The following is a 19,154-nucleotide window of genomic DNA, read 5'->3' as shown; positions in this document are numbered from 1 at the left end:
GGCTCTCCATCCATGCCCAAAACCAACAGAGGGCTCTGTTATACCAGTCCTCTCTAGATCATAGTGAAACAAATTGAGACAAATTGCAGTTTCTGTTTATTCATCAGAACAGTGCTTACCATGAGTTGATCACATATATACAATTTACTCATAACTATTTGATGAAGAGATCTTTTAAACCTAGTTTTTTTCAAATTTACAAGTAAAGCAGACTATGTTAAGCACATTAACTTTCGCTTTCTAAAGCATGTTTATCGTTGCACAAGTGGGACCATGAACTTGTCCATCACCCACTGTGTCAGCGTGCAAGCTTTATCCAGTGACCGGCGTATTTGCATGCTTGTGAGCTCCATAAAACAATCATGTTAATTTGACTCAGAGATCTGTAAACAGTAGATTGAGTATGTTAGAATTAATATGGCAGTGCCCTCTATAGAGCTGCTGGAGAGCCCAGTTAAAAAAGTGCCAAAGTTAGATTTCTTCAACAGATGATGTTTGGCGATGGAAGACTACCAGTCTTTCAAGGTACACATACCTATTTGATACCTAAATTTTGCATCCAAAATAGGGCTGAATCCAATACTGTCTATATGACAAGAAGCACAATATTGACTAAACTTTTAATAAATTTTTAAACTAAAAATTTATACCAACAGATATTATTTCCTTCCTATGAAATGGACAATGCACAACAAAATGGAAAATGATTTTCAGTTGGTGTCAATAAGGGCAGTCAGCTGGCTAGTACAGATCATAATGCCGATCGCAGAGTTAGATAATGAAACTGTTTGGAGAGTGTATTGCGCCACTATTGAGAACAGTACAAAAGTGCCATAGATGAGAATCGCAAACTTTTTAAATTCAGGTTATTTCCTCTTTGTAAGTTAACATTTGGTACAAACCAGGTGAATCAACAAATAAATGACCCATTAGTCAAAAAATGATCTATTGGCACATACCATTACATGTAGTTTTATAGTCTAATCTTAAATTGGCTGGCAGTATTGTTGAAAAAGTCAACTTGTAATGAAACAAATTTTGCATTGGAATTAACCATGAAATAAACCGATATTCATTTACACATATTCATAACCTCCCAAACTGACATTTTCTATCTGGGAGTAAAGAACGGGTAGGTGCTCCAATACTTGTCAAATTATCTAGGGCCTAGTGCTATTAGCAAGGTTAACAGTACTTTGCTATACATAGGGGCCTACACTTTTGGACTCGCACCTCGGTGGTCCAAAAGGGGTGATCACTGGTTACATGATAATGCATTGTCCCATATCTTATGACTGACACCTACTCTGCGCATAGCAATGGCTAGGGCCTTCATAGGCCCTAGCCTATTGATGGAGAGAAGTGCTTGATCTTTGACTTGAGAACTTATGTAATGTAGGGTCTAGCATTCTTAACCTGCTTCATCATTTGCAACTATCACGTCCATGTCGGCTAAGGTAGTTTGAAACTCACTGGTTCGACAACATTAGCCTATATACGCTATAATAAAGACAAAGGAGTAAGTCTATGTTTATTGGCCTCGGCCTAAGCTGTGCTGTCGAGGCTAATTAAATTACTAGGCCTAAAGTTTGTCCTAACTAGTACAAGGCGTAAGGCGTAGGCCCTAGGCCTGTGAAATGAATACGTAACGACCTAGCATAACTTAGTCCTGCGAAGTAAAATCCCGAACGAGTAACTTTTCATGTTGTAGCAGTAACTGCAGTGTCCCTTGTATGTTATTACTAAATATCTGAATATTTAGGACAGTATTAACAATATAAAGCATCAAGTGAACTTATTATCCCAATTTTAACGCCTACCGTGCCACAAGAATCAAATGTCGTCTCATCTGTTGTCACGGATGATGTACAAAGGTATAGTTATACGTACGTCGGCATACCGTACCACTACAATGAAGCTCGAAACAACTAGGTGAAGTACTCAGCAGGAAAAATCTGAATCTGTGTTATTATGAAAATCGTGTCGCAATCATCCATAACACCACGCAGCCGCAGTTAAAACAAAGAACCCCTGGTTACAACCCCGTGAAGGTTAATTAATGAGCATATAATGACGAAACTTATAGTATTGATTACAGTTGAGCATGCATTTTCCAGGGGCGTAGCTAGAATTTCCTTCTTTTCCACTTTTTTGGGGGGCGGGGTGGGGTGGGGGGTTGGGGGAAGCACACGTGGGCTTCAAGTTGGAACGACCCAACGGCGCAGAAGGCGAAGCACTCCCTCCAAGGCGTGGGGTCCAGGGTAACGCTCCAGTGGGGAAGGAGGACATAGCCCCTGAAGCTCTGGTTTATTTAATAAATTATGGGCATTAGAATGAAGCATTTAACTACGTTCAAATGGCATTGGATGTGCACTAAACAGACCACAAAAATAACAAGTTGCCCATTTTTATTTTGATAATAGCAATATAATAGCATTTTTTTATATAATAACTCTTGCTTGCAGTGGGGAGGATGGATGATGGTATGGGTTGCATGGAGCTTTGGAACAATAATTCCACTCAAGATGTCCAACAAGAAGTAATAATAAGGCAAATGTCTACCAAGAGTGCAATCGAAGCGCGCCGTAAAATAACACTTTTTACGACATTTTAGCAAAAGTTTTACTTCATTTTACATTGCAAAGTTATCCATTATATTAAAATTCCCTCCTAATTTCTATCGTTGCCTTGCCTTTTCTATATAACGTAAGTCTTTTTCATTCATTTTTTCGATCCACTCAGGGGGTGGCCTGTGACAATTGGGGGGGGGGCACATGCATCTTGACACCCCGCCCCGTAGCTACGGCCCTGATAGTTTCTCTGTATATACAGAAGAAAGGAAATTCAGATTAATTTTACTGCATATGATGGATGCTTGCAGAAAATAAGACAAACTTTATGTAAAGCTTAGTAGATGGGAGCTCGGATTTATTTTTCTGAATGATTTAGGTGGACAAAGTGTGGCACACAGGAAGAATGCAGCCCACCAGCTAAAACCATGATTACCTAAAATTACATTTATTACTTTAATGGAAGGTGAGTCAGCATGTTTTGGGAGTGGTTGTGCAACTTTCTCAGCAAATGTCTCACTTATGATCGAAATAATGCACAACATTTGCGACACTTATGCGACACATATAAAGTGTATTGGTGGCGTTATTTCACAATGTTTTCAATGTCAAATTTAGACAATGGGTTGTATTCGAAAGATGTAAACTAATACAAAACGTTACCCTGTCTACAAATTTCTTTATCGTAACGTTATAACTGAAACACGTTTTTTTATGCTGGATTGTCTTAAGGAAATACGGTTAATTCGGTTTGATTTACAAGCAGCGTGTAGTAATAAGAATACAATCTGAGCTGAGGCCGGTGGGGTGCAGATGCGCCGAGAAGCTGGTCGGGCCCCTGGGACAATTACGTCAGCAGGTCACCTTTGTAACTCGTCTTGTTTCGTTGCAAGTATATCATTAATTGAGAACGCAATTTTCCTATCCTTTTCCTTTTTCCAAGTTTGCCGGACCACTATTGACCCGTGGGCCCGGCGCTGTAGCCCCTTGATCCCCTTATCGTCAGGCCTAGTGGGGGGTCATATGTATAGAGAGAGAGGTGGGTGGAGAAGGTTACCGATATTACGTATCGATTGGCTAATTTTAATTTGCATAAAGTTTGTGAAAAATCATTAGAAGGAACTAAGCCTCACGTTTGCAGTCTTCTAGCTTCTCGTTTGTATAGTGTAAAATACTAAACCTATCTTATGTAATAAATCAGCCATATTCCATTGATTAATATTCTCCCTCCTCACTTAGCAGGATGTTACTGGTCTATGAAGTTCGGAAGAGTAATTCAAGTTTTATCAGACATGGTTATCGTTTTCCATTAAATGATGGAATCATGAGAATAAAGTACCTTCGAGCCCTAGTCGGGGCTCTTGAGACATTGCAGGGCCGTAACCTGGTAAAATATCTAGGGGGCGATTAAGGAATATCGATGTACGGCTATCATTCACATGTTACATAACGATGTTTTGGTGTTCGTAAATACAGGGGCCTTTTGAAAGAAATTTTTAGTGGGTGGGCCAATTTCCAAAAGGGATCGTCACGACACTATCTAAGCGGAGTGTCACCATCGGTTGCAAGGGTGGAAATGCCTCCCAGGTTGCCGGAAATGGAACTTCCCAGGGCCTCGTAAGTTGCTTCTAAACATTATTTTGAGATCTCACTGTTTAGAAGTTTACACTTAAATCTGTAAAGTCATTTTGTAGGGAAAATAGGATTTTACGTTACTATATAACCTCTGCTTTATTCATTGTTTTACACAGGTAATTGAAGATAAGAAAGCAGGCTCGTGCATTCTGATGGTAGCTGTAGCCTACATATGTCGAGGGGAAGCCATATCGGGAATCTAGGTGTAATTAAATTAATTTTTAGGTTTGGGGTATTATTATTTCACATGCCAGAGTGGGTACCACCGGATGGGAGGGATGAGCTGGGTGGGTGGGCTGTGTAGGGGACTGAGGGGGGGGGGGGGCTGTAGTACGGTCAGTATGTTAAAAAGGCATATGTATATACGTATAGTCACAGTACCACTAATGTAGAGGCTAAAAGTGAACTGAAAGGTCTACTTGAAACATCCAGACGTAATCAATATATTAATGAACGTATGGTTTTAGATTTCACGACTAAACTGTTCACGCAGGTTAAATCTTTAGGAGTCCTCTACGCTTATTGTTATTTGAACAAAAGTCGTGAAACCAAAACAAGCGTACCCCCCCCCCACACACACACCGCAGTCTAAGGCCCTGATCAATTATGTCACTGGATTCATTTTTTGAATAACCCATATTTCCCAGGATCACCAAATTGGCCCCTGGGACAGGGCTTTAACCCCCACCCACTATTTCAACGGTTGGGCCCAAATTCAAAATTTCCTCCGACTGACTTAGGTAGAGGCCTGTACCTATACAAGAGTGCCAGAGGCAAATCAAGAATTTTATTAAGGAGGGGTCCCTAAATATCTGTAATCCCCCACAAACAAATGACAGATATTTTTCCCCTTAGAAGACTGGTAATACCTACCCCCTGGAAATGCATTGGCCCCTACAATAAGGTCTGGCTATCCCCTTACGCGATCCTATGAGGCGGGGGGGGGGGTAAGTGCACCCTCATACTGTTAAAACTAGGACACTAGGTGCAAAAGTATGATGTCGCTCCCCAACAATTTCTAGTGGATGCATAAGCAAAACGATAGATACGATTCTAGATACGATGCATATGATTAGTTAATTCAGATTATAATTCAAAGTTCCAGATCGATTGAGAATGATTTGTTCTGTCAAATATCGTGTATCAATTGAATTGTCTCCATGTTACCATTTTCATTGTTGACCGTTATAATGTACCCTATAAGCGATTGTCTCATTCATTTATCCGATATAAAGCAAGGAAATTTCGATGCCATGAATATTGCTATAATCATTTGCAAGGGAACTTCCCTACCACTCAGCCGTCAAGCGCCTCTCCTAAAGTAATTCATGCAAACTGAACGTACAGTACGTAGCCGGCCTATACATAGACTGCAGTGTTGTTGAAGCCAATGGAAATTGAATGTCGAATCTGAGTTAGGTTAATGCAGCTTACATCAGCCTATCCTAATTTCAATAGTCTCAAGTAACCATAAAATAAAATGTCTTTAGGTTTGGTGAGTTATGACAGCAGTAGTGAGGAGAGTGATGACGAAGAACCATCTGAGAATAAATTGCAAGCAAGTATAGTTTCAACCAAGCCTACTGTTGGAGTCAATCCCAACGCAGCTACAAAGGACCGTCATCATAAACTGAAAAACCAATATTTGGGAGCTGGCACCGATTCCAAAGAAACCGAGTCGATTGTGTTACCTACAACACCCAGGTCGATATCCCAAGGTCAGCCTTTTAAGTTTCCCCCTTTCGATATGGTTGTTTATCTGTTTTGTCTTTGATATGAACATTTTATTTTAACTGATAATGATATTACAACACGTAAATTGTAGGGACTACTTCTGCGAAACATACATTCATGGCAGTTGGACTTGAACTGATTAATAGCCTGAGGCCTAGTTAGTCAAGACTGTTAGAAAGAATTTATTCAGTAACATGCATGACATATAGTTTAAGACCTATATTCTAATTTTCATAGACTTTTTAATGTGTTAAGTCGGGCCTAGTGTGGTAAATACAAAATATGGAGGTGTACTGTTTACACTGCAACCACCATGTTTGAATATGACACATTGTAACTACTTCTTCTCTTCAAATGCTGGTTTAATCCAATCAGCATCAATGAAAAAAGCTGATATTTATACAGTGAAGGGAAGGAAACATCACCTTTATAAATGATTTCATTCATTTACCAGAATTATATTTAATGTCTAACTTTTGCTTAGTTGCAAAATACACTGCAACTTTTTGAGTCTCAAGTCATAGATTATGACCAGAAGACCATAAAGTAAACAATTTATTTTTGTTCTCAAAAAGCCCTCTGTGTGAGAGTTGTGGGCTATTCTGCAAATGCTCCCTAAATTTAATGTATGAGCAAAGTTAGGGAAGTTTTTCTCGCCTCGACTATTTTGACGCAAAATGTTAAGTGTAAATCCAATTCTGATCAAGAGATCCGTGAAATCACATACTTGAATAATAAATCCAAGCCAAGGTGTGCAAATCAAAAGAGATCACCATTACCTTGGACCTTGAAAAGAATATTTCTTCACATAGCTCTTCAAAATTAATGTAACTTACCATCCTACAGTTAATATCTAGGCCTACTCGAAATAGATACACCTACTCTAAATATATACACCTACTTACTTTGTTACATGATATTGGTTGGTTATAACACATTATTGTATGCAAATCTAAGTAGGCCATGGGTTAATTTTGGATCTATCCTGTGGTGCACAGTACTACCTTTATATTTGTACACATTGCAATTAGGTTGCACTGTATTCTGTAATTGAGCTATTTACTTCATTAGCAAATGATATTGTCTTGAATTAATTTTAACAGAGGAAGATGGAGAGTATTATGTCAGTAAATCCAAACTTGCACTACCACCACCAAAAAGGAAAGGAAGCGCCATTAAAATACCAGCACCAGCATTACCAGAGGTATGAATATATATGTAATGCCTCCCAAATCATGTTAGTGAGAACTGTTTGCACATCTTTTGCATTTCTCTTCAGTTAAAACTCCATAGCATGCAAGTCATTGTGTTCATATGTAGCAAGAAGCTTTAGGTTCTGAAGTTCTTTCATCCATATATATTTCATGGACCACAAAACTATGTAATACCATTATCATGTTTGTTGTGGTTTGAATAGCCATAGTGCTGCTAAGTATACAGTTCACTGATGATTGATTCCTATATTGTACAATCATACAGGGTAAATGAGTTCTATAGTGAGAGGTAAATTGAATCAGTTACATTAAAGAATTATGAACCAAAACTTTCCATTGCATTTTTTATGACAAGCATTGGGAACATGAACTTCAGTATTCTGGCTTGGTTAGTTTAAAATGTCAGGAACTCGGAAAGGATAATTCATCCTTAGCTATGTTCCAATGAACACTACTCCTCCCACCCCTTTCCTCCTCCAACTCACCACCATCCACCCCATCCCCACCTTAGTTCGGTAAGCACTACTTTACAATTTTAAGCAGCCTTACTGTTGATTAGTGTTTTAAGGCTTTTTCTTCTTTTCTTTATCAGCCTGATTCCGATGATGATGAGATTGAGGAGCCACAACATAAAAGGAAAAAGTCTGGGAAGGTAAGTTATAAGATCATCGAGGAAATTTGGAAACTTTGAAATTGCATGAAGGCTTATTTTCCAAAGTAAGAGAAGGAAACTTACAGATGTGACAGGAAGAATCACTAAATTTGTCATATATATATATATCATCAAGGATTTTATCAATAAGTTGAATTCTAATGGGTCAAGATGAATTGGAGCCCTTCTTTAATGAAGGCAATATCATGATTCCTGGATCATGCCCTCTAACAATTTTCCTCTGGAATTTTTTTGAGAGAAAACAGTGCTAAGTTTAATAGATGACTTTAGTGAAGGTGATCTGTCATATTTCAACAAACCTGAAAATTGGAGTATGGAATAGTGGCAATACAGCATCTCTACACCAATCCCATCTGTGAAGATATGTAGGTATCTTTAAAAAGATGATAAATTTCAGGAGTGCTCTGTTTAGGTCACATTAGTGATGCTGTTGACTCCTCAATCCAACTCTAAGCATTTGCTAATAATATTCATTGTTTTTTAAATACTAAATAACAACAAGGAAACAGGATTGTTTTCACTTCATTTGCACAATAGAGTACCCAAGTAGGGAATCAGGAACTACAGTACAGTATCTGAATGATTAAATATATTGTGTAGGTGCTAATTGAGCTGATTCAATGTAAAATAATGTTGTTAAGTTGACCAAATTAACTGACTAAGAATAACTATGAAGTCACTGGTTCTAATGCCATTGTAGCCAAAAATATTCTTTGCTCTTTTCTAGTTTTCTTCAAGAAGTTGACCAAGTGCCCCCATAAATATTTTTTTGCCCCCTACCCAATAATTGTGAGAAGACAATTTTTTGAGAAAATAGGTTCTGCCTTTGCCCTAGAAAAGCATTGACCCTCTTCTACACCTAAAAAAAGGAAGTCTAGCCAAGCCCATGGTATAAATGAATGATAAATTGTTGCCACCAACTAGGTAAAATTGCAATTCACTCTTCTCCTTTCAATGTCATTCAGTATGTATTTGTTGTTTTACTGTTAACAAAGAGTAATTTGTTGTTGTGCTTACCTATTTGTATTGTTTTGGATGCTAGTCATTTAGCCTTAATACAAGAAATAGTGAAGTGCATGGCTTTTGCGCATTAAGTGTGCCATATGTATTTTTGTTTATTTGTCGTAAAAATAGGCCTGCTGAAAAAAATAAGGTTCTGTGTGCAAAAAAACTGCTATGATCATTTTGATATATTTTGCTGTGTGATGCTAGAGAAGTAATTCCAGGGAACACTCTGTCAACATCTGCCAGATTGATCCTTTAAATTTATTATTTCCACATCTTCATTCTCATCTCATGTTCCAGAAAATTTCAAGTCTGTTTGCAATGCTGCCGCAACCCAAACATGCTACCGTGAAACAAACCAATCGTATACTCATCCCGCATACCTTAACGAAGAAAGTGACGAAACCATCACCCAAGTTACAACCAAAGATTTCTACGTTAAATTCAGCGAATGAGGAACTTTTGGAAGAAGTGGAAGGTGATAATTTCTTTTCTTTGGAAAGCTCTGCAGAAAAGGCACAAACTTCATCAAGTTTTCTCCCTACCACCAAAAACAGGCAATCATCAAATATTGGATCCAGTCATCTACAAAATGAATCAGATAAAAAGACTCCTCATAACCAGGGAATATCTACGACTTTGAAGAGCGATGTGAGGGAAGGTTTATCGGTGTCATCAAACTTGGAGAGAACAAAACCAAGATCTGGTATTAATATCAGTGAAATGAAAGCAAATAAATTCATCGAAGAACGAGGACAAGTTCATCAGAATCAATCAAGACAGTCTTCCAAATTAGTGTCTGCTTCATTTGAGACATCACGAGATGGCGAGACAGCTCCACAAAAGAAGCCAAATAAACTAGTGACTTCCATTAAGCCAGAATTGAATGAAGAGCCTCTGGATTTTACCAGCAAGAAGACTCCTTACGGCTATCAAATGCTACCGTCCTCAGGAGCTTCGTCGAGCAGCCATCCAGCACACAGTGCACAGCCAGTTGAGTACGGATCAACTAACAGCTATGATCAGCAGGACTATTACCACCAGCAAGGTGCAGACAATTATCACTACCCTGCTTCTAGCGACCCTGCAACTAGTTACCATGGCAACACGCAAGATTCTTCCCTGATTCATGATAAAGCTGTAAGTTGAGTTATATCCTCCCCTATGTAAAAGCAGCTGATTGTGCTTATATGGTTATGCAAAGGCTGAATCAATATATAAGAAGAGAAATTATCTCTGCTGACTAGCAGCGCCTATCATTTTGAAACAGCAGAGCGTAAAATATTAGGTTCTTCACAGGCCTGGCTGCAGTGATGCTACAACCCCTTCAGCTTCCTACTTTTGACACAGTGCCTGGTACCTTGAGAAATCTGTGACTTTTCAAGACAACTGGCAACACTTATCTGTAGGCCTACAACACAAAAACAACTTTGTCTAGCTAAATTTTTCTTAATGAATAACACTCCAGTTGATTATTTCAACTAATTCACCACCTGATCAATGATTTGTCAAATGAAATGCTTTATAGAGTAAAATGCTATACAGCATAGAGAAACAGTTGGAAATTGCTTTTTACATCTGGTGGTAAGACTGTATAGTAAATTATTTTCGTATATATGCCAACAATTGCTGAAAGGATGGTACAGTATTTGTTATGACTGCCTGTGGTTCCATAGTATAGTGGTGTATGATGACACTGTACTACATTATTCATAACATATATTGAGCTTTTTAAGTGAAAACTGGGCACTTTTCAGGGTCCCAGCATAGACATCTTTTGGGGGGCCTCTCTCCCCATTTCAATCTGTTACTTTGTCTTATATCATTTTACAAATTTTGTTGTTGGATGTTATTTGTCTTCAGTTTCAAAGGATGGTTGGTAAAGGAATTATTGACCCTTCAACCTTGAACATTATCGATGTGAATGCTGACGAACATATGGGCACAGTCAATGCAGAGGATTGGATGTTGAAATCAATGACAGAAGAAAAGGAAGCTAGGGAAGAATTGGTCAGTATTAACATACTGTTTAAGCTACAAGGCAACATGGTTAATATATATATAAGTATTATGTAATGATGCATATCAGCAAGGCACATGTCTGTTATTACATAATAATAATCATAATCATAATTTATAATATATGCAAAGCTTCAAGGTAGTTCATGTTTGTAATTAATACAACAATGGTCATGTCTGTTCTTTAATCGATGACTGTAGGCAAAATAATTAATTTTGATATTGATATTTTGTAGGCAGTTAAAAAAAGTAACAAAATTTGAGACACCTGGATGGCAATGAACTTGTCTATGTTGACGGTGGTTTCTGATTATGATGGTTTCACTGTTTTGTTTCTTCTTGCTTTCCAGAGAAAGGAACAACTCCCTACTCACCAGCAGAAGAGAAAACACCAGATTACATACCTAGCGAGACAGGTAATGAAAGAGACTACTTCAAGCAATAAGGAAAATCATTTGATTATGTAACTTAGTTTTAAATTAATTAAAAAAAGTATGCATTAGTTTCAGGTTGAAATACAAATATCTTATGAATTTGTAGTTAAAACTTTTCTGTCCTGGACAACTCCAAACATTTTGCATCAAAAACGTTGGTTTGAATGCAATAAATTGCTGTAAATGGTTGTGACCAAATATGGGGAAGAACATGACAAAATGAAGTTTAGCTTTAGAACAGTATATCAGGACAAGTGTCAGAAACCTGTTTACAAGATTATTTGGTTCTATCGTAATGAGGGAATGATTTTGTTTCTTATATCATTTTATGAGGAAGATTTTTAATCAGTTGCACACAATTATGACAATGTGTTATGCTCTATATGTTACATACTAGTTGTTATTGTGAGTGTGTGTATCACTATCAAAACAGTTAATTTAATCTCTGATGTGATAGGTAAATGTGATAGGTAATGTGATAGTAAATGTGATAGGTAGATGTGATAGGTAGATGTCATAGATAATGTGATAGGTAATATGATAGGTAATATGATAGGTAATGTGATAGGTAAATGTGACAGGTAATGTGATAGGTAAATGTGATAGGTAAATGTGACAGATAATGTGATAGGTAAATGTGATAGGTAATGTGATAGGTAATGTTAATGATACAGCCTTGGTTCTTATATAGTAATACATGATAAGATATTACAAAAGTAACTACTTTTAACATCTATAATTATATAAACGATGGAAAACTGATTGGGAAATTATAAACAATGGGTTGTATCAACTGGGAGGTAATCCCTGGTTACACACACTATGCAATGTACTGTAGCTTCCAGCTGACTGGTGCCACCAGCAAAGAGATGACTATTGATCCCTGGTTACACACAATATACAATGTACTGTGGCTTCTAGCTGACTGGTGCCACCAGCAGAGACATGACTAGTGATCCCTGGTTACACACAATATACAATGTACTGTAGCTTCCAGCTGACTGGTGCCACCAGCAAAGAGATGACTAGTGATCCCTGGTTACACTCAATATGCAATATATTGTGGCTTCTAGCTGACTGGTGCCACCAGCAAAGAGATGACTAGTGATCCCTGGTTACACACAATATACAATGTACTGTGGCTTCTAACTGACTGGTGCCACCAGCAGAGACATGACTAGTGATCCCTGGTTACACACAATATACAATGTACTGTAGCTTCCAGCTGACTGGTGCCACCAGCAAAGAGATGACTAGTGATCCCTGGTTACACTCAATATGCAATATATTGTGGCTTCTAGCTGACTGGTGCCACCAGCAAAGAGATGACTAGTGATCCCTGGTTACACACAATATGCAATGTACTGTGGCTTCTAGCTGACTGGTGCCACCAGCACAGAGATGACCAGTGATCCCTGGTTACACACAATATACAATGTACTGTAGCTTCTAGCTGACTGGGGCCACCAGCACAGAAATGACTAGATAAGGATCTCCACCAATGACGGGTTGGATAGCTCAGGACTTGTAATTCCAGAACTCACTGGGTTGAATCCTGTCCTAGCAATAAACTGTCTTTGCTCTTTCCATAGTTTCATTATGCTTATTAACAGTAAATAATTCTGGTCATATGAGAAGTCGGTGAATACTTTAGATCATAACTATTTAACATTTTTAATCATCTCTTCATATTTGTTTTCCTTTACAAACAGGCCAGAGAAAGAGAACTTGAGTTGAAGAACTCCTGGGCACAGAACAGAATGACTAGAAAACAAACACAGGCCAAGTATGGATTCTGATGTTGGGTTCTTCATCTAATATCAAGTTGTAAATTCAAGTATTGGTCTCTGATTGCTTCTTGAATTCTTCCAGGAAGAGATTTCAAGGAAAAACCCAAGCCCAGTGTTGCTTCTGACGATACTTAGGATTATTCAACATGAGAGACAGCCTAACCTGTTTGATGCAGAGCTGTACAAGCCGTTCAATCATATATATTTGTACTTGAAGGGTATTTGGCCACTTTGAAAAGTAGTCTGGTACACTACCAACTAGAAATTGCATTTGATAAGCGAACTTGTTGGATCCTCCTGCGTTATTCGTGGTTCCAGAAAATATGATTTACCTTGTTGAATTCACATATGACATACTGCTGGTAACCAGGGAACATATAAGTTATATCATTTGTCATCAAATAGTTTTACAGTGATAGGGGGAACTTTGAACTTTCATGGAATATGTGTCAGTCTTCAGAATAAATTATCTCTCTAAAGAGAGACAATTTAAAATGTTTGTTACCCCTTCAACAATTGATTGTAATGTTAAACAAGTGTACATTCTTTTCAGACTAGCTTATCAGTGATGTGGATATGATTTTAAGGGTGGGGGAATTTTCCGCAGCTTCAAACGCGTCTCCAGGATGTTGCTGAAAGCCATCAAAGGGTGTTGTTATTCAAGTTTAACTAAGTTCTAAAAGTGTAGGAATGAAATGAGAATAAATTCTATACCTGGCATGATTTATTTATAACTCAGCTCAGTGGCGTAGCTAGGATTTTTTGAGTGGGGGGGCCATGGGGGGCTGTTCTTTCTAGTGGGGGGGCCGGAGGTTACTATCTAAGCGGAGCGCCACCATGGTTGGCGCGGAGCGTACAGAGAAAATTTGAGATTTCAGCACCCCCCAGATCGCAGGAGATGGCACCTGTGAGGCAAAATAGCAACCAAAAAGATGTGCAACTTTGGTGACAGAAATGCAAAAAAAGTTTTTTCTCTTTCATGCTGACTGGCCTTGCCAACTCAACCAGACTTTTAACTTGAGGGAAGTTGGCATCATTTGCAGGAATTTCAGAATTCCCAATATTTTATATCTCTACCAGTAGTGGAAAATCCTGTTTCGACAGTTTCGTGGCCATAAAAAAGTTGTTTTGTGGAATATTCAATGACATATATTCATTTGACTCGAGGCAATATATGAATACCTGCAGGGGCGGCGATCTGTTTCAAATATTGGGGGGGGGACATCTGCTTGGATGCAGGCGAATTACTGTCAAAGCGGAGCGCCACCATTGGTTGGCGCGCAGTGTACAAGAAAATTTCTGGTTTTGATAGCCCCCCAGATGACCGGAAATGGCACTTCTCGGGCTTGAAAATGACCAACCAGATGTACACTTTTGCCTGAGAACCAAGTTTTTCCTAATAGTTTTTTTTTTCATTCATAACCTTTTGTCAAGATTGTCACCAGTAACACATCATGTTCGACCTCATTGCATTTGTAGGTAATTCTACATAACGCCCCACAATACCCGTCAGCCCCACTTTTCAAGGTTTTAAGCCCATTATTTGTTCAGAATTTGAATAATAAATTCACTTCAAAACATACCCATAATGTTGCACTAAATTTCATCTACGGACAACCAATATAGAAAACCCCCCTCAACCACTAACAGACCGGTCAAAATTGTACGAGTGTAGAGGGAAGTATACTATGATGAAGAATGTTGGTCAAGGGATTTTCGAAATTTCAGACAGTTAAATTATTGGTGTACAAATATTAAAACCTCTTATAACGGCTACTATAAAACTTCGATATCATAGAAAATACCAAAAAAATATGCTCGAGGGGGAGGGCGGTCTCCACCCCTTCACTCCCCCCCCCTCCCTTGGCTACGCACCTGCGGTTAGAAATCTTGTAGGAAACAGGCCAAATGGAAACCCAGTGAACCCATATCGATGTGGATCCTATGTATGATTGTACGTACTTACACTCATACACAAGATGCAAACCAAATTTCATTACGGATGCGGTCCGTCTAGCTATTCATTTCGAGAAAAAAAAGTAAAAACTACTTTCGGTCATATATAGTAACAAATTGTGACACGGTTAGACAGGCGCTTTGCGAGGAATTTGCCAAGGGAGGGGCAAAGCTTGTACCCAGACTTTCTAAGCGTAGCGCCACCATAAGTTGGCGCGAAGCGCAAAAGAAAATTTTGGCCGAAAATGCCTCCCAGATCGCTGGAAATGGCACTTCCCAGGCCTTGTAAGTTGCATCTAAGCATTTTCTATTTTGAAATTACTATCGATATCATAAAAAAATACAAAACATATGCTTAAAAAAAAACTATGCCACCAAATATTGGGGGGGGATATAAGATACTATATCCCCCCACCTAAAATATTGGGGGGACATGTCCCCCCCCGTCCCCCCCCCATGATCGCCGCCCATGAATACCTGATACCTCGGCTCAGAACAAACGGAGCCAATCTTTTGATAGATTGTTGCGCTAGGTGGAAGCACTGAACATATTTTCAGCAGATATCGCTATCACGCAGCACAACAAGGTTCGTGGTGTATGGTCGCAATCGTCGCATCGACCATTGCCATGCCATGCTGTGTGACCATTCTCATGATTACTACAGATATTGTATTATTCTTATTCTGCCAGATGCAGACGAGAAAATTGTGTAACTCTATTTCCCAAATTATTGAACAAAAAATATTAGCGAATCGCACTGATGAGTGTTTTTTTTTTTACCCCATTCCCAGTGGGGGGCCAGCCGATTTCATGGGGGGCCTCGGCCCCCCCAGGCCCCCCCCGTAGCTACGCCACTGACTCAGCTCCAATTACTTGTGAACTTGTTGTTTCACCATTCATGAAAAATTCAATTTCATACCCTCATCATCTATGTCTATAGGAGTTGACGATACCACTGACCAATGTCTTTAAACTTGCAATATCAACTGTGCTCACAGTATCTGATCAGGTTTATGCTTAAGCTAGATTCCCAATTTACAATGATTTTGCAATGATTTTACAATGATGTGGCAGTGTTTCTTCATTCTTCATTACTATTGAGAACTGTAGTGTTTTCACATTACTTCAGGAAAAGGACCCCCCCTTCCTTTATTTTTTAATTGGTGAGAAAAAAGACCGACATTACTCTGTGTAGAGACCCAACAAAGGTTAACAGTACATATATACTTATATATTGTAATGTCTCCAATGGAGTTTCTTCAATTTCACATATTTTGCAAAATATTTTCTTAGTACAGAATAAATTCCTGTGTGATGCTCTCATTGTGTTATCCTTAGTGTGATTATTGAACTTAAAACCTTGAGTCTTATATTAAATGACAATACCTTTTGTTATAGGAGACAGGGAGTGGGGGGGGAGGGGGAGTTGGCAAGGGCAACTTCAACTGTACCCCCTGCTCTCCCACTACCGCATCTGAGACATAGATATGTTAATCTTCCAAACTAACTATTAGTCCTTCACGATTGAATACATTCATGAAATATATATAGTATTGGTCATTGCTAAATATGCTTACCCTCCTGCCTGACCCAACTCCTCCCCCCCATGTCTCCCCCACCCCATGTCTCCCCCTCCCATAGTTCCCCTATTCCCCAATTAAATGAGGCTGGTTATCTTAGGAAGCGATGACTTCATTTAAGCTGGAATGTCGCCAAGTTTACTATAATTTAGCGGGGAACTGGTAATTACAGGTGTATGATGTATGACGCAATCCCTATTTACCTGGCAAGCCAAGCACAGTTTCATTTAAAACGATTGTTTTCCCTAAACAACTTTGCCATGGGATATATGTTCAACTTTCGGTTCAGTGACAAGGTATTCCGTCTGCAATACCACCAATTAAATCTGCCTTATGATTCGTATGTCGTCGGTACTGAATAATAATTTACTGTGGTACCCAAGAATCTAGAGTATAACGTATATTCGTTTAAATTAATGACGCATCGACATGCGGAGTTGGACACTGTTACAAAAGTAAACAGCAAGTAAGTTCGATGAGTATTGGCCACCTTGAACACATCTGATAGGCATTTTACAAAAATTTGTTTCGGACGTCTGTTTGCTACTCCACATTCGTTCCTGTTTACGGAGCATACATGTGCTGGGTGATGATTTCGGAAGTGAATGTTCTTTCGATGACGTCACCAAGAACATGGCTTGGTTGTGCGAATTTCCTTCTGCTTGCTAAATAGGTCATACTTTGTGATTGCTCTTATATTTCATCATCTGCCCGAGATTGACCCTCAGGAATTAGGTCAAAAGTCAGTTGACAAAATTGTCCAAATATTCGAATGATATATGCATCAGGTACTATTTCATGTGATACATGCCACTCACAGCTCCGAATGGGGTGAAGAGGCCATCGAGAGTCAGACCGAGACCCGGGGACAATTGGATATGTCACCGACACCCCTACTCCCCCTTACCCCTCCTCCCTTTGCACTCTAAATATGACAATGAGAATACATTATTCTTAATCTCATATTTTTTTCGGGGACCATATTTTGGCCCAGGGCTGTATCAACCCTGACAATACTTTAAAAACTGACAATAAAGAGACAAGCAAATAAGCTGACCTTTCCGACAGGTCATATTGATAGTTACAAGTAGCCTAAGTGCATGCATTGGATCATGAGAATGATCTACAACAATGGAGGTTAAGTATTCCGCAGCAAAGAGAGAAAAATCAAACAACGTCCAGATTGAAAATTAAAAAAACATTGTTTTAGCAAATGCATGTGTATACTGTTCGTTGCGTAAAAATTTACAGTCATAACAGAAACAAAAGCCCACATATTACACAAAAGGAGAGAAAGAGCGTATTGACCAGTTACCAGCCCCCCCCCCACCCCACGCCTTTAAAGCTTGGTTAATTCTTTCATGGGCGTATGATATTTTTTTTCCTGCTCGAGGGGAGCCCTGACTTGACACATTCCTACACATTACCGCGGCCCAATAATTGAGCCCGGGCCCGGGCTGTAGCCGCACCCTTATCGGTCCTTTTATCATGTCATTAATATTCTGCCAAACTACTGTGAGCAAATATTATGTGAATAATTTCCATACTTTGCGCAAATGGTAACATTTACTTAGTATGGGGTGTATCTATGGGTTCGTTAAATGCTTAGGAGGTTCAGGAAAAAAAAATCAAAATTTAGACATTAACGGTGCATTCTGACTTTCTGAGACATATTAAACTATAAACTAGGTTCAAGTGCAAGATTGTGCTAATAAGTATACTTCTGAAATTTGATTAATTTTTGTTTTAAACCAGCTGAACGTTTTTACCCCGACTGAAGATGGAGGTGGGAGATGACCCCCTCCCCACCCTTTTTTCTCACACCACCGAGACGTGATCGATATTGCGCTTAACGTGATATTACAAAGCATGGTATATATTATGACATAACAAAATAAAATGGATTGGAAATAAACATAAGACATTTTAGTGGTGTTTATTGGTCTATTTCTAGATAAAATTAACCTCTTTCACAATTCATTCCTTCAAGTAAAACGACATACCGCTTTCATATTAAACTAAAGGGGCAAATCTTCCCAGCAATATTGCGGTGGAAAGTTTATATTTGCGGGCTATCGGGCGCCACGTGGTTTCCGAGAGTATACAAGAAACAAAAGAGACAGAGTAAAGAATTCTGTTGTTCTGAACAAACTTTTAATTAAATCAAAAGCATAAAAATAATATAATGAAAACCTTAAAGCCAATAAAGAAAATATGAAACTAACCAACAATATTTAAAAACACATACACTCACACACACTTCCTCACAAAAATTCTGATGTGGGGTGAAGTACACTATCTCATCTCCCTATACATTACACGTATAGGGAGATGAGATAATAAAGATATATTTTAGCCTATCGTACTTCAAGTTTTTTTTTACTAGCCTATGGGTGGTACCGCTGTGAGTGGATGTAAATACCATTATACCCTATACACATGAACCAAATTATATATATGGAAGGGCGTACTGGTGAGATCCCCTCATCCTTGAATTGTGCGATGCCGCCGATATCCTCATGGCCTCATCCGCTGTTTTGGTT

At 38.7% G+C, this 19,154-nt stretch overlaps 2 protein-coding genes across 3 annotated transcripts in view; one reads left to right on the top strand and one right to left on the bottom strand.

Annotated features, from left to right (window-relative positions):
* Positions 1-1,927, bottom strand: part of LOC139978162 (serine incorporator 5-like) — a 29,393-nt gene extending 27,466 nt beyond the window's left edge. The window contains exon 1 of one of the 2 annotated variants that reach the window (XM_071988076.1): positions 1,821-1,927. The gene's annotated coding sequence lies outside the window, so the exon portion shown is untranslated. The remainder of the gene's footprint in view (positions 1-1,820) is intronic. The other variant, XM_071988075.1, reaches the window with a different exon arrangement.
* A 3,371-nt stretch (positions 1,928-5,298) lies between these two features.
* LOC139978681 (proline-rich protein PRCC-like) lies at positions 5,299-13,816 on the top strand. Its single transcript, XM_071989083.1, has 7 exons — positions 5,299-5,923; positions 7,043-7,143; positions 7,746-7,805; positions 9,132-9,971; positions 10,695-10,841; positions 11,201-11,266; positions 12,997-13,816. The coding sequence occupies exons 1-7, from the start codon at positions 5,686-5,688 to the stop codon at positions 13,081-13,083; spliced, it is 1,539 nt and encodes a 512-aa protein (XP_071845184.1). The 5' UTR covers positions 5,299-5,685; the 3' UTR covers positions 13,084-13,816.
* The last annotated feature ends 5,338 nt before the right edge of the window (positions 13,817-19,154 follow it).

The sequence above is a fragment of the Apostichopus japonicus genome, chromosome 13 (genome assembly GCF_037975245.1).
Source record: "Apostichopus japonicus isolate 1M-3 chromosome 13, ASM3797524v1, whole genome shotgun sequence".
NCBI lineage: Eukaryota > Metazoa > Echinodermata > Holothuroidea > Aspidochirotida > Stichopodidae > Apostichopus > Apostichopus japonicus.
Note: the sequence above shows the minus strand (reverse complement) of the source record. Positions and strands in the feature narration are given on the sequence as shown.

Bases quoted from the DNA above. Each gene is read 5' to 3' on its own strand.
- LOC139978681 (XM_071989083.1), top strand. From the start codon at position 5,686: ATGTCTTTAGGTTTGGTGAGTTATGACAGCAGTAGTGAGGAGAGTGAT. The intron at 5,924-7,042 runs GTCAGCCTTTTA...TAATTTTAACAG, and splicing joins ACCCAGGTCGATATCCCAAG to AGGAAGATGGAGAGTATTAT. The intron at 9,972-10,694 runs GTAAGTTGAGTT...ATTTGTCTTCAG, and splicing joins CCCTGATTCATGATAAAGCT to TTTCAAAGGATGGTTGGTAA.